Genomic DNA, 12,180 nt, shown 5'->3' on the forward strand with positions numbered 1-12,180 from the left:
TAGCATCCATCCCCAATTTAATAAAATTTTAACCATGTCAAATTTGAGTATATTTTGCGGTCTTTACTATCTTGCAAGTTAGGCTATGTTACTCTATTGATTATTTGCCTGAAGGTACTACGTAACATTACTTGATAAGGTTGTTCGAATCTTTTTTTAAGGCGTTCCATGTCTCTACGATTTTATTTTTTGTGCCTTCCCCAGACAAGTCAGTGGCATTGAAAAGTTCGAGGACAAAATTATACATGAAATTGAATTATTTATACTATATGAGGTGCTAATAATAAAAATTATTCATCCTGCATTGTTAAAATTACATAAAATGTGTATGTAATTACTTATTAAGTATATATAAAAGTTATTGTGTATTGTATAATATTTAATAAATAATTGTTGCATTTTCTTACGAAATGGACTTTAATTTGCGTTAAAAAAATCTTAATTAAAAATCAATTTGTTTAGAGTGAAATTGTAAATAAGAATGTTTATGTCACGTGCATTCTTTTAATAAATCTTTACAAGATTGTTTTGAATTTTACTGTTTGACTCGAGAAAATATAATGTTTAATTATATTCTAATATTAATTAAAAATTGATGTTCAATAAACATTAATAACTAAGGTGCAGATGTCATATCAATAAAATTTAGTACGTATTGATTGTTTTATTTTTTAAACTCTTGCTTTATTACTGAATCTATAATATTTAGCTGTGGTACAAATAATTCCCATTTTAAAAGCGGATTTCTCAGTCTTTTTAGTATGAAAAACTCTTTGTCTTTAATAAGGTAATTTTTTCGTCAGGTACACGAGATTTGGTATGGATTTCGCTAGATCCATTTCAAATTATCGATGTGTTATTTGTTTTTGTTCCCAAAATTATAAACCTATATTCCAAAAGTTAGCTACTTAATCTATCCTAGTGCTGGTGCTGGGTGGGTCTAGAAAAACTTGCAACCCATTGGCGGAAATATTGGGGGCGCATATTGGCCCGCTGTCGCACCAGTTGAAGAATTTTGATTTTACTTGTCGCAGTAAACGTGTTAAATTGTAATATGGTTCCGATTTTAACAACGTAAGTAAACACAAAATTTGGTTAGGATAGTGTACCTTAGGTACAATAATAACGGACGTCTGATAATAAGTCTAATAATAAAATGCTAATTAAAATGTTGGTAAGTACATTTGTTTATGTTGAACTAATTAATTTAAAGTCCTATATTTTACGATAAGTATAATTAAATCACAACAAATCATTAACCTTTATAATGTTTATCTGTACTAACCTCGTTTTGACAAGTCCTGGCTGTTACTATGACTACCAGATAAAAGTTTGAATGAAAATGGAATGGCAAGACTGGGCAAGACCCGTAAATCATGAATTGAGGCAAGCAACAAATGAACGAGAATGGGTTTTGGTTTTGCTGAATCTCTCGATAAAGAATGAATAGTGTTAGCTTCGTTCAAAAATCAAGAACGATTATTTGTAAACCTGATTTTTGCAAATTTAAAACTAATAGTGCGCAAGGTTTGAGTAAATGTACGATTTACATTTTAAAAACGAATATGTGTTTGATTATGTTCCTTGTTTTATTTCTAAGCTTGGTTATATTATCGATAAGTTAATGTAGCGATTTGATAAGGTTGTCTTGACCTTGGATCATTTATTGGTTGGTCCGTGTCACTTTGTAGTTGTGTCTATTGCATAATAGATTTAATACAAAGGAACGACTTTGTTATGTTTCAAATTATCAATTATCTATATCCCAAAGAGCAAAAATATTTTTACACGTGCAGATAAAAAAACTAAAATAGCTTAAATAGCTATTATTTATCATGCCGAAGTAAGTACGTCGCTATAAACTGCCCTTGTAACACATCTTTTAATAATAACTTATGTCGTCAGAGTAAATAACAAAAATTATTTTTATTTTGAAAATTCTAGACCTAATAGGATTTTTTAAATAATAAAAAGAAAAGTGATACCTTAGAAACTGTGGAATATGAGCGCCTGTCAGTATTTTCACCGCAATCTATGTCGCACGGACGAAATAAAAGATTGCCATAAATTTTTAAAACCGATGTCCCGAGCTGGAACACTTTCTGCAGAATGACTGTTGACGGATGGATTTCTGACTGCACTCCCGAATGAATATATTCTCATTTCCACCTCCTCTTGTGATGGTGAGTTCGTCTTTTGTGTTACCCAACGCAGAGGTTTTGATAATCTGTTGAAATAGCACAAATGTAGGCAGTGTAACACGCAATAACAAAGAAAAATAATAAGGTAACTGAGCAAGGCCATGAAAGTTTATGGTTTGTCCTAACCTAGGCAGAACTTTTTTCAGAAACATATAATTAATAACTAATTAAGGGCTACAAGTTTGATCGTTAAATATGTAATTATGAAATTGGACTGGAAATACCACTTCCTTATGGTCTTAATTATGTCAATTTGAAAGTCAACGTTAAAAATTCTTCAATTTGTAATTGATACAGAGGTTTACTTGATTGCGAAGTATGGATTACGTTCACTAATTTGCCCGACAGCCTTGTGCTGAATATAAGGGAAAAGATATTTGTGAACTCAGACATTTGAAATATAGGTATTCACATGTTATTTTAAAGATGTCAATAAACTAGCTTTCGCCCGCGATTCCGTTCGCGTGGTATTAAAAAATAAAAGTAGCCTATGAGTTTTTCCAGACTATGCTCTACAATAATGCCAAATTTCATCCACATTCGTTTAGAACTTTAGGCTACAAACTATCAAACATCCATCAATCCACACTTTCGCATTTATAAAATTAGTACAATAAAAAATTTATTTGCGTAATTCAGTACAAACTACATATGTCATCAGATAACAGAAATGTAGATTTAAAAAATGTATGAGCTCTGATAATTCTAACAAAATCCTCTTTAATACAATCTACTGTGTTTAAATTGTACTACTTATCAGATGAATAAATGCGCAAAATAATCACTTACTCAGAAAAGTAGTCCATATCTTCAACAATATCGGGGAGTTCTCTTCCGTCAACATCAGGTATCACATAGGATAACGCTGTTAATATAAAAGTTGCTCCGATATGAACGAATATCAGTGATTTATGGTCATCGAGATCAAGTAGGTAGAGTAAGTAACACATGATAGTGCCGAGTTGCCCCGAAGAATGACAGAAACCGAAGATTGTCGCTCTAACGTTGATGGCAAAAAGACGTGGCGTTATGTTAAGAAGTATAGCATGTCCCATCATGCCTGTGCTCAGTGCAGCGGTATGTATAAAATCAATATTTGTATCCTAAAACAATTAAACATAAACGTTAATTAATAGAATAGCCGGATTAAATATAGATTATTATTAACTAGCTTTCGCCCGCGACTCCGTCAGCGTGGAATTAAAAAAAAACAAAAGTGAGTAGCCTATATGTTCTTCCTCTACATCTATACCAAACTTCATCGAAATCCGTTCAGCCGTTTAGGCTACAAACATTCATCCATCCATCTAAACTTTTGCATTTATAATAATAGTATGATTACACATCATATTCTCTAGTACAATTTTATAAAATACTAGTCTATTTTACCCATAGTTTCATAGGGCCATGACAACCTGACAACAGACTGAATCGCTAGACAAGGGCGATAATGTCAGTTCACTAACAATAGAATTTGTGAATTATATCTTTCGTATTTCCATTGCCGAGACCAGTATTAGAACATATCTCATCTCTCTCATTCTCGTTAAAGAAATAGAAATAATGTGTAAACCCACGCTTATGTTTTAGGTTGGTAAACAGTAACAATCCGGTCTTTTGTGTGACAAATTAGATAGCCTCGTAAGTCATAATTAAAGATATTTTCTTAATGTCTTTATTTACTGCTTATACTAATGCATCTGTTAATAATTTATTAATGTAACTAATAATGTTGACAGTTAAGAAATGAAATTAAAATAAATGTAAGGAATAGTGCGTAAATGATATAATAATTCTCTATTGCCGTCATTAAATGATAAATTTAGTTGTTTATTAATACATTACTTTGTAGAAATTATCCAATAAGACAAAGAAAAGTTAATTAAATAGTAGACATAACATTCAGTTCAGTTTCTGTTAATAAACTCTTTACTTCTGCATCAAATTGTAAACAAAATATGCGGATTTTTTTTGTGACTGATTTGTCACTGCCTTGAAGAGGCATTTACAGCTCCACCGGGTTTGAGGTGGCCAAACGCGGATGGCGCTCAGCCTAAACCTCGTTTATGTATAAGTAACTAAGCTCAAGAGCTCCCTCAGGAGCCTCGGCTCGAGCCGTTTCTTCTTTATTATTACCAGATTGGGAAAACATGTGGACTTACCTTTATTTGAAACCGGTTATAAATAAGAATGCCTGTCGTCAAAGTGCCCATAATTGTGACGTTTATCAACAAGATATGTTTTAATTTAAACTTCTTCAAAAGGATTATGGTTAGGCATTCTAGAATCCCAAAGAACACTAACACTTCAATGTATAGCATTCGGCCATCACTATTCGTCTTCACGTACAAAAAGCTCCACAAAAAATTGTACACGGTCCAAAATATTAATGAAAATACAACAATTATCCTTGTATTGTATGTATAGAGAATGCTTATACATGTCCTGCTTTCATCTAGACAGTTGTAGGCCTGAAATATAAAAAAAGTTACACTGATTTACCCAAATGACAAACGCTTTTAGCATTTATTCCACGGAAAGGAAAACTACTTACTTTGTGATTTACTGGTCTTATTTTAAAATCGCTGCATAATTTTATTTTATTCTTCAAAGCTGCTTTGAATAGAATTTTTTCAGCTAAGAATATTTTCCGACTGTACAAAAGCCATTGTGGTGATTCAGGTAGCCATCTGAAATGTTATAAATATACACATCAATCTTACTAATCTTACTAATATTATAAATGCGAAAGTTTAGATGGATGGATGGATGGATATTTGTTAGCGTTTGTAGCCTAAACGGCTGTACGGATCTCCATGAAATTTAGCACAGGTTTAAAGCATAGTCTGGAAGAACACCTAGGCTACTTTGTATCTCGGGATAAGTTACAGTTCCCGTGGGATTTATTAATTTAGTTTTTTAATGTTTACTCGATCGTTCTGCAACAGTTCAACATATCTTATTGATATTTGGCACAGATGTAAAACAAAGTCTGGAGTACACATGGGATAAGCTTCATCCCCGAGGTGTCCGGTTCCCGAGGGATACGTAGCTTTTTGTTATTTATATAGTTCCTTTGTTTTCTAATACCACGCGGACGAAGTCGCGGGCAACAGCTCGTTATTTCATACAATCATAAAATTGACTGTAATTGTAAATATCACAGAAATATACTTATAAAATGCATTGTATTGACCAATCAATATAAATCTTATTAATTGTTTAATATATCTTAACATTATGTTTTAATATGTTTATTGCAGTCAATCTTATCAACAATGCATTCTCCGAAAGGTTCAATGACCTTTTTTTATTTATATCGACTTCAAATGCATACGTCCATTGTATAAAAAAAGCATTTGGATTGTTTTGTTACAATATGAACATCATCTTAGCATTTTTTATCTTTATTTTGCATTCAGACGGGAAAAGGGTCTGTTCACGATGTAAAGAAGTTATGTGATAAAATATTTACCTCAGAGGAGCGATGCATACAAGACAGAATACACACGCCATAAAGTTGAATGTTTCCAAGTTTGGCAAACTGTTGGCCAAGGGCACAATGTATGCGATCGCGAACACCCTCGGCAGAGTAACTATCATGATCAGATATGTTCGCCAACTGTTGCTTGCTATTTCACAAACTGAAAGCAGATATGTACATAAACACTTGAAGTAGTTAAAAATTAGCGTTGGTTTGCATTATTGATAGATTTATATACAAAACATATTGTACATACGTGCCAGGAAGTCCAATAATATTATCAATATTTATTGTATTAAGAGAAATGATTTCGATTTTTTATGTATTGAAATAACTCAAAAGTACTTGGCCGATTTAAAACACTCTTTCACATTAAAAAGCTACGTTATCAGCGAGTAACATAGGAACACGCAGACGAAGTCACGAACAACAGCAAGCGAGTTAAAAGTAAAATTAAAACGTCGTAGAGAAATTATTAACATTATTTTGTACACATCACATATACACCACCCTTTTTAATGTGAATGCTTTTGATATACTACTTCCTTGTTACTTATTAGAAAACATGGTGACATGAAAATTACAAAATATAACATACATTTACATGTACCTACTATTTATTGCATGACAGAATGTGGGAGACAATTAATATTTATAACACTATTTCTGCATCTACCTCACGGCCTCCATATGACAATTTTGATCGAAAGCGAGAAATAGCTAAGAATTAATATCATATTACAAAATGTCGTCTATCTTATTCACAGATTAAACACAACTATAGAGTGTACAATTAAATACTAAAAGAAAAGTATGACTTACTCAAAACAATTCCCGTGTAGAAATAACCACTTGCGAATAGAGATCTTAAGAATATTAGAAGATGAAACCATGCCTCGGAGTCACAAAACGTTAAGATTAACCCAAAAAATGATTCAGCGATAATGTTTACGGCTATTACTCTTTTTCGTCCAAAGCTGGTGAGAGAAAATCACTTTTATATAGGCCAATGTACTACATAGAGAAATAACTTTACTTAGGGCCTAAGTCAACACTGGCTGATAGAGGCTCAGATAGCTCAAACATGACGTCACTTTCAGTTCAATTTAAATTTTGGTGGCACTGTCCCTTAGTTTAGGTCCTGCCAAATTATCTGATAACAATCAAACGTGTAAAATATGTGATCTACTCGTATATATAGGATTTTGTTCCCTTATCTGAAAGTGACGTCATTTATAAGCTATCTGAGTCTCTATTAGCTAGCCTTTAGGACGCTATTTTAACATAATTGTAAACAACTATATTTTTGGTATTGAAAACAGGATACGTAAAGCCAAGTTTAAGTATAGATTAGTCAATGTATTCACGAGTATTAATTTGCATATATTTTTCCTTTGGTTTAATTACGTTGTTTGTTAATTTCTTGTAAAAAAAGTTAGTTTACTTATCATGTAGATCTACACTAACATAAATGGTCGATTGATTGTTATGTATTAATTGCTTATTCGTGTGAATAATAAAACACATTAATTCCATTGAAGCGTGATATTCTTGTTACTGTAATATTCTACCTAATTCATATAAACTGTATGCTCTTTTAGTCATGTTTGGAGGTTATGTGCATGTGACGGTATTGATTAGCGAGTTTTAAATATTGTGATCATAAAGGTAGAACCCTGGAAGTTATATAAAAACAATTACTTACATTTTAAACACTTTCTTGGTAACATTAATTAATAAGAATTTGTTATGATTGCTTCTATGATTTATTTTACTTATTACTTTAGCATACTTAATAATTTTTAGTATATCCGACCTTAAGCTGCCAATAGGCGTAACGTCCTTAGCCGATAGTAATACATATTCAAGAACAAAAAATATTGTTGAGGAAAACCGCTGCCGCCAAATACCCGTTACGAGCCCGAATTGAATGTTAGTAGTGCTAATTTGTACATAAACATTGGTATTATAAGTTACTGCGACACTTGTGTAAGTATGTCTTACCATCTCCTTCATTCAGCTTGAATAAAATGAGATAACAATATTTTTTTAGTGGATATTTTGTCAGTGGAACTCGACGGCAATTTGATAAACTTGGTGCAATGTCGACATCCCTTTTGGAGCTTTCAGGGTTGTTATAAATGTTTTTATTACAACATAGCACATTTTTTTTACAATAATGTTATGAATTTAAACAAAGGTACAAAAAATAAAAGTGTAATATAAAGAGTTTATCTTAAAAAAATTAATTTTTGCAAAACTTTGTTCACTGATAAAATTAATATTTTCGTTCAATCTTTTTTATTATGTTTTTTTTTTAAGCTAGAATGCATTAGCACTTTTAACAGGTTTAAAATCTAATCGTTATGAAATGTCAATGTCAAATAAGTGTAACCATCCTTCACCACAGTACCTGTTCTAATTTTCTAAGTCGTTTATACGGAAATTCTTAAAACGGAAGTAGTGCTTTATTGAAACTTTTAAAACGGAAGTAGAACTTTTACCAAGTTTTAGCATGTGGAGTAAACTTTCTTATGGTCACGATGTATGAGAAAATTCAATGTTAAACTTACCTATCAGAAATCAAGCCGAAAATAACGCATCCGAAAACAAAACCCAATCGGCAAATTATTGTCGTTGATAATAATTTAAACTTGTCATCGCAGAATATAAGCCACTATAAAGAAACATAAATTATAATTTTAGGTTAGAATTTATATATTTTAGGTTATAAGTTAATAGCTCACCGATTTCTTAAGCCAAATTAATCCTAAAAGTTTTATACGCCATTTGTGACACTTAACTTCTTCTGTGATGTTATTTAAGATTGAGAAAGAACATAAACTTGAGTTGGCAATATCATGGATCTCTGGCAATTCACATTTTATGTCATTAGTCGGTTTCAATAGAAACATATCTTCGTATTGGTTTAACATTGCGGGCATCATGAGCACGGTTAGTAACACCGTCACAAGCCACTGCCAAGTTCCCATAAGACCTAATACATCTGTCGTTACATCTTCATAAATGGTACCGATTCTGAAAACAAACACTGCATTCAGTATACAGTATGTTAACGCATAACTTACGTTTTTACCTCTCAGACGTGACTATTAACTACTTAAGGAGATATTAAATGAAGTTTGGTTATAAAATCTATTTATAAATTATCATAGACTATTTGAACTGGCGGATAATCTTTGTCTTCTTTTGAAGGAATAAACCAGTCAAATAATTGATCAAGAAAAATCTTTTTCCAGCTTAAAATTACTATTTAATTATTGTGCTAAATCAAAGATTAACTACAGTATTCTGATATTATTGTCTTATTACTGATCGATACTAAAATGTAAATTACGTACATAGACATATCAGCCGCTGTCAACGAATGTCGACACTACTAGGCTGCCTAGATTCTTAAACGAAATATTTTTGACAAGGCATAAGGCCGACTATTGAAACGACATTTAAATATGTAACACAATTCCAATTAAAATTCTAATGTCAGTTAGATTGTTGAAAATTAAAATTCTACTTTACCTATTTTAACATGTAACAATGTTACGAGCATTGAGATAGAGTTAAAACATTTTGTTAATTCTTCTTTAAATTATTCGCGACTTTTAGTAAGAGGAATTCACTACATTGTCTCCTTCACAGTTCATATTCCAACGTAAGACTCCCCGGGTCGGATCTGACTTCCTTATATAGCCCGAATTTCGATCTTCTTTTGTCATTTTGTTCCAGAACATTTTCGATTATTCGAATCACATACAATATGTAATATAACATTCTGGATGCCGTTTCGAATATTCCAGACATCTTTTCGCGAAGGTCTTTTTTGCTACCCGCCAACAGGTGGCGTTGCGATAGAACATTCTAGAAACAGCTCGACTGTTTGACGGGTATCAATTTCGCTACTCGCCATCAGATGTCGCTGCGATAGAACATTCTGGAAACAGCTTGATTATTCCACAGACATGAATCCTGTTACTCACGAATAGATGACGTCGCGACAATAATAAGCAATGAGGTATTTAATATGTAAATGAATAAAACATGTGCTAACATGTTAAGTAATTTTAAGAGGTAAATCCCCATAGTGTTTTCAGTAAATCTGATGTTCATTTAAACTGGTAAGATTTTCCTTAAAGCTAGGGTATTTTTCAATAGTGTTTTTATAAAGGTATTATTTAAAATTCGTAAAGGAGTTAATAATGTTGCGTTCTAAATTGTACCTATTTTTTGAAATGTTATCTTTGGAAGCCTTCTCTTTACAATAGACAGATAAATGTAGCCAAACAAAACATTTTATAGTGCATGCGATGCACCCAGCTATTCATATGTGTTAAAATAAACAATAAAATATCTTGTTATAAACAAAAGATAACAAACAATCTTAATGATCTGTTGATGTAATCATTTGTGCGTATTCTATAATTTATTATGCCTTAATTAATTGAAAATAAGTTGTCTAATGTTTTGCGATTATAACCTAACACACAACTTCATTCCATCTTTATCTTAAATGCAGTTTAAATGAGGCAATTCTAATATCTTATTACAGGGTCGTCGAAGAACAAATGTTCCAACAAGAAGCCCTGCTTTAATATGACACTATTGGTGTAAAATAACTGGTCTGTTAATTATGGAATTCAGTGGCGCCAAGTATCACATAGGGTTAACATATAAAACCGGCTTCACACGATGCTTTTCTATTTATAATTGTTCGGAATGTTGCCATGCACATTTTTATGAGAGATGTTTGCCCTTGATGCGCTGTAAAATGACTATGTGGGCTTTCTTTCCAGTGAAGAGTCTGAGGACTTATACATTGACCCAAGGTATAACATGTTATTCAAACTGGAAGACAGATTTTCTGAGGAGATAAAGTTTTTTAAATAGTAGAATCTTTGGTATGTGTGTTTTAGAATATTACAACTGAGCCGATTTATTCAGTAATGCGTTGTGAGTCTGTATTCATCACAATACTGCCGTTAAATAATAGTCGTGTCTTTGTTTTCAGACGTTTCTGAAGGTAACTAGAGACCTAATTATTGTTAACGAGCCATTCTTAGTAGTCAAGGGCATAATGCATCAATACGTCGGTATCCTATCGGAATTACAGGTATGTTTGTTTTAGTAAAATATTGAATGGCGGAGACAAAACTCCATACTAGTAGACACTAGAAAGAATGTAAAGTTAATACAGCAATTAGAATCCGTTTCTGTCTATATAAACACTAATATGTGTAAATATACTAATATACTACCAATTATGTGGAAAAATTAATTTTATCTTGTCCGATGTTCGTTCGATAACTGTTGCTAAGCTCAGATTAGATTAAACTTATTACGAGGTACACAAGGTAATATTGTTTATAACTTTTCAAGCTATTTTATTTATTTAATTGTTTATTTTATCTTCAAGTAATTAAAAAGGATTAAGATCAAGGTCATATTTTGACATAGTATGTGATAAAAATATATGACATAATTTTTAATTCGTTTGATAATGACTTTTATTAATATATCTTTTTCCACAAATGTACGATAAGAACGAATAAAAACTGATAACTATCTGAACCTGGTGTGCGTTGTTGCCACTTGCAGTGAAAAAAATACAAAGAAATATAAAAGCATATTGCAAAAAGTTGCATTTATAGTGAATACAGTTTTTGTACTTTTAATTTTGAATTGTGTTTTACAGAAACCATCGCTAAGAAGACAAGGAATCTGCACTTAGCCCACGTGGTTGACTGAAGACTAGTCACCCCTAACTTAGTAATAGAATAGTGAGTATGATGATTATGAGTTTCTATCGCGGCTGTCATCAGAATATTCTAAGGCGTTTCGTTAAAAACAAAAGAATCTTTGTGAAAAACAAAGCATTGATTTCAATTCATCACGTATACCTGAATTCTTGGGACTGCATTTTAGATTACAATGAAAATATTTTGAACTATCTTAAATCAAGATTGTTGTTCATCAAATACCTCAATTTAATAATAACACTTGAAAATACTTATTAATATGAAATGCAGTAAAGCGTAATGTTTTCCCTATACGACTTATTATTGGATCACGATCATCTAATTTACTTTGTTACGTCACACTGTTGCGTGACTCCGTAAACATAACAATATTTATAATTTCATGACCCATTTTATATTCGTTTCTAAACGCCGTATAATATCGTGTAGGTATTTATTATTTTAATTTGAAATGATAGTAAAAATGTGTCCTTTTTAATATTGTTTTACATTTAAATGAGAATTTAATTCTTGGTGTAATGTATGATTTATGACAAAAAATTAAAAATTTTAATTCATGTCTGACGGTAGATTTTTTTTTTGATTGATTGTTTTAATAATTACTTTTGAAACTTACCGAGCTCGTTGTGAAGTTTATGGAGTTGGGTTGACGCCTCTCAATGGACAGGTATGATTTTAATTTATCGTAGATAAGAGACGATGCAAGTTTTTCACTGTATTG

At 31.7% G+C, this 12,180-nt stretch overlaps 1 protein-coding gene across 4 annotated transcripts in view; it reads right to left on the minus strand.

Annotated features, from left to right (window-relative positions):
• Positions 1-12,155, minus strand: part of LOC106112029 (solute carrier family 22 member 4-like) — a 38,368-nt gene extending 26,213 nt beyond the window's left edge. Inside the window, exons 1-9 of one of the 4 annotated variants that reach the window (XR_001226206.1) lie at positions 12,076-12,155; positions 8,433-8,724; positions 8,259-8,362; positions 6,508-6,662; positions 5,677-5,845; positions 4,756-4,891; positions 4,364-4,672; positions 2,991-3,304; positions 1,986-2,227 (exon numbers count right to left, since the gene is read on the minus strand). Coding sequence is in view for 2 of the 4 variants with exons in the window: in XM_013294258.1 (XP_013149712.1) it covers positions 2,023-2,227; positions 2,991-3,304; positions 4,364-4,672; positions 4,756-4,891; positions 5,677-5,845; positions 6,508-6,662; positions 8,259-8,362; positions 8,433-8,724; positions 9,048-9,055 (1,692 nt within the window). In the remaining 2 variants the exon portion in view is untranslated. Of the gene's footprint in view, positions 1-1,907; positions 2,228-2,990; positions 3,305-4,363; positions 4,673-4,755; positions 4,892-5,676; positions 5,846-6,507; positions 6,663-8,258; positions 8,363-8,432; positions 8,725-9,047; positions 9,074-9,225; positions 9,470-12,075 lie in introns of those variants that run through there. The other 3 variants (XR_001226207.1, XM_013294258.1, XM_013294259.1) reach the window with 3 other exon arrangements.
• Between the last annotated feature and the right edge of the window lie 25 nt (positions 12,156-12,180).

This window comes from Papilio polytes, unplaced genomic scaffold, assembly GCF_000836215.1.
Source record: "Papilio polytes unplaced genomic scaffold, Ppol_1.0 DF824135.1, whole genome shotgun sequence".
NCBI classification, from domain to species: domain Eukaryota; kingdom Metazoa; phylum Arthropoda; class Insecta; order Lepidoptera; family Papilionidae; genus Papilio; species Papilio polytes.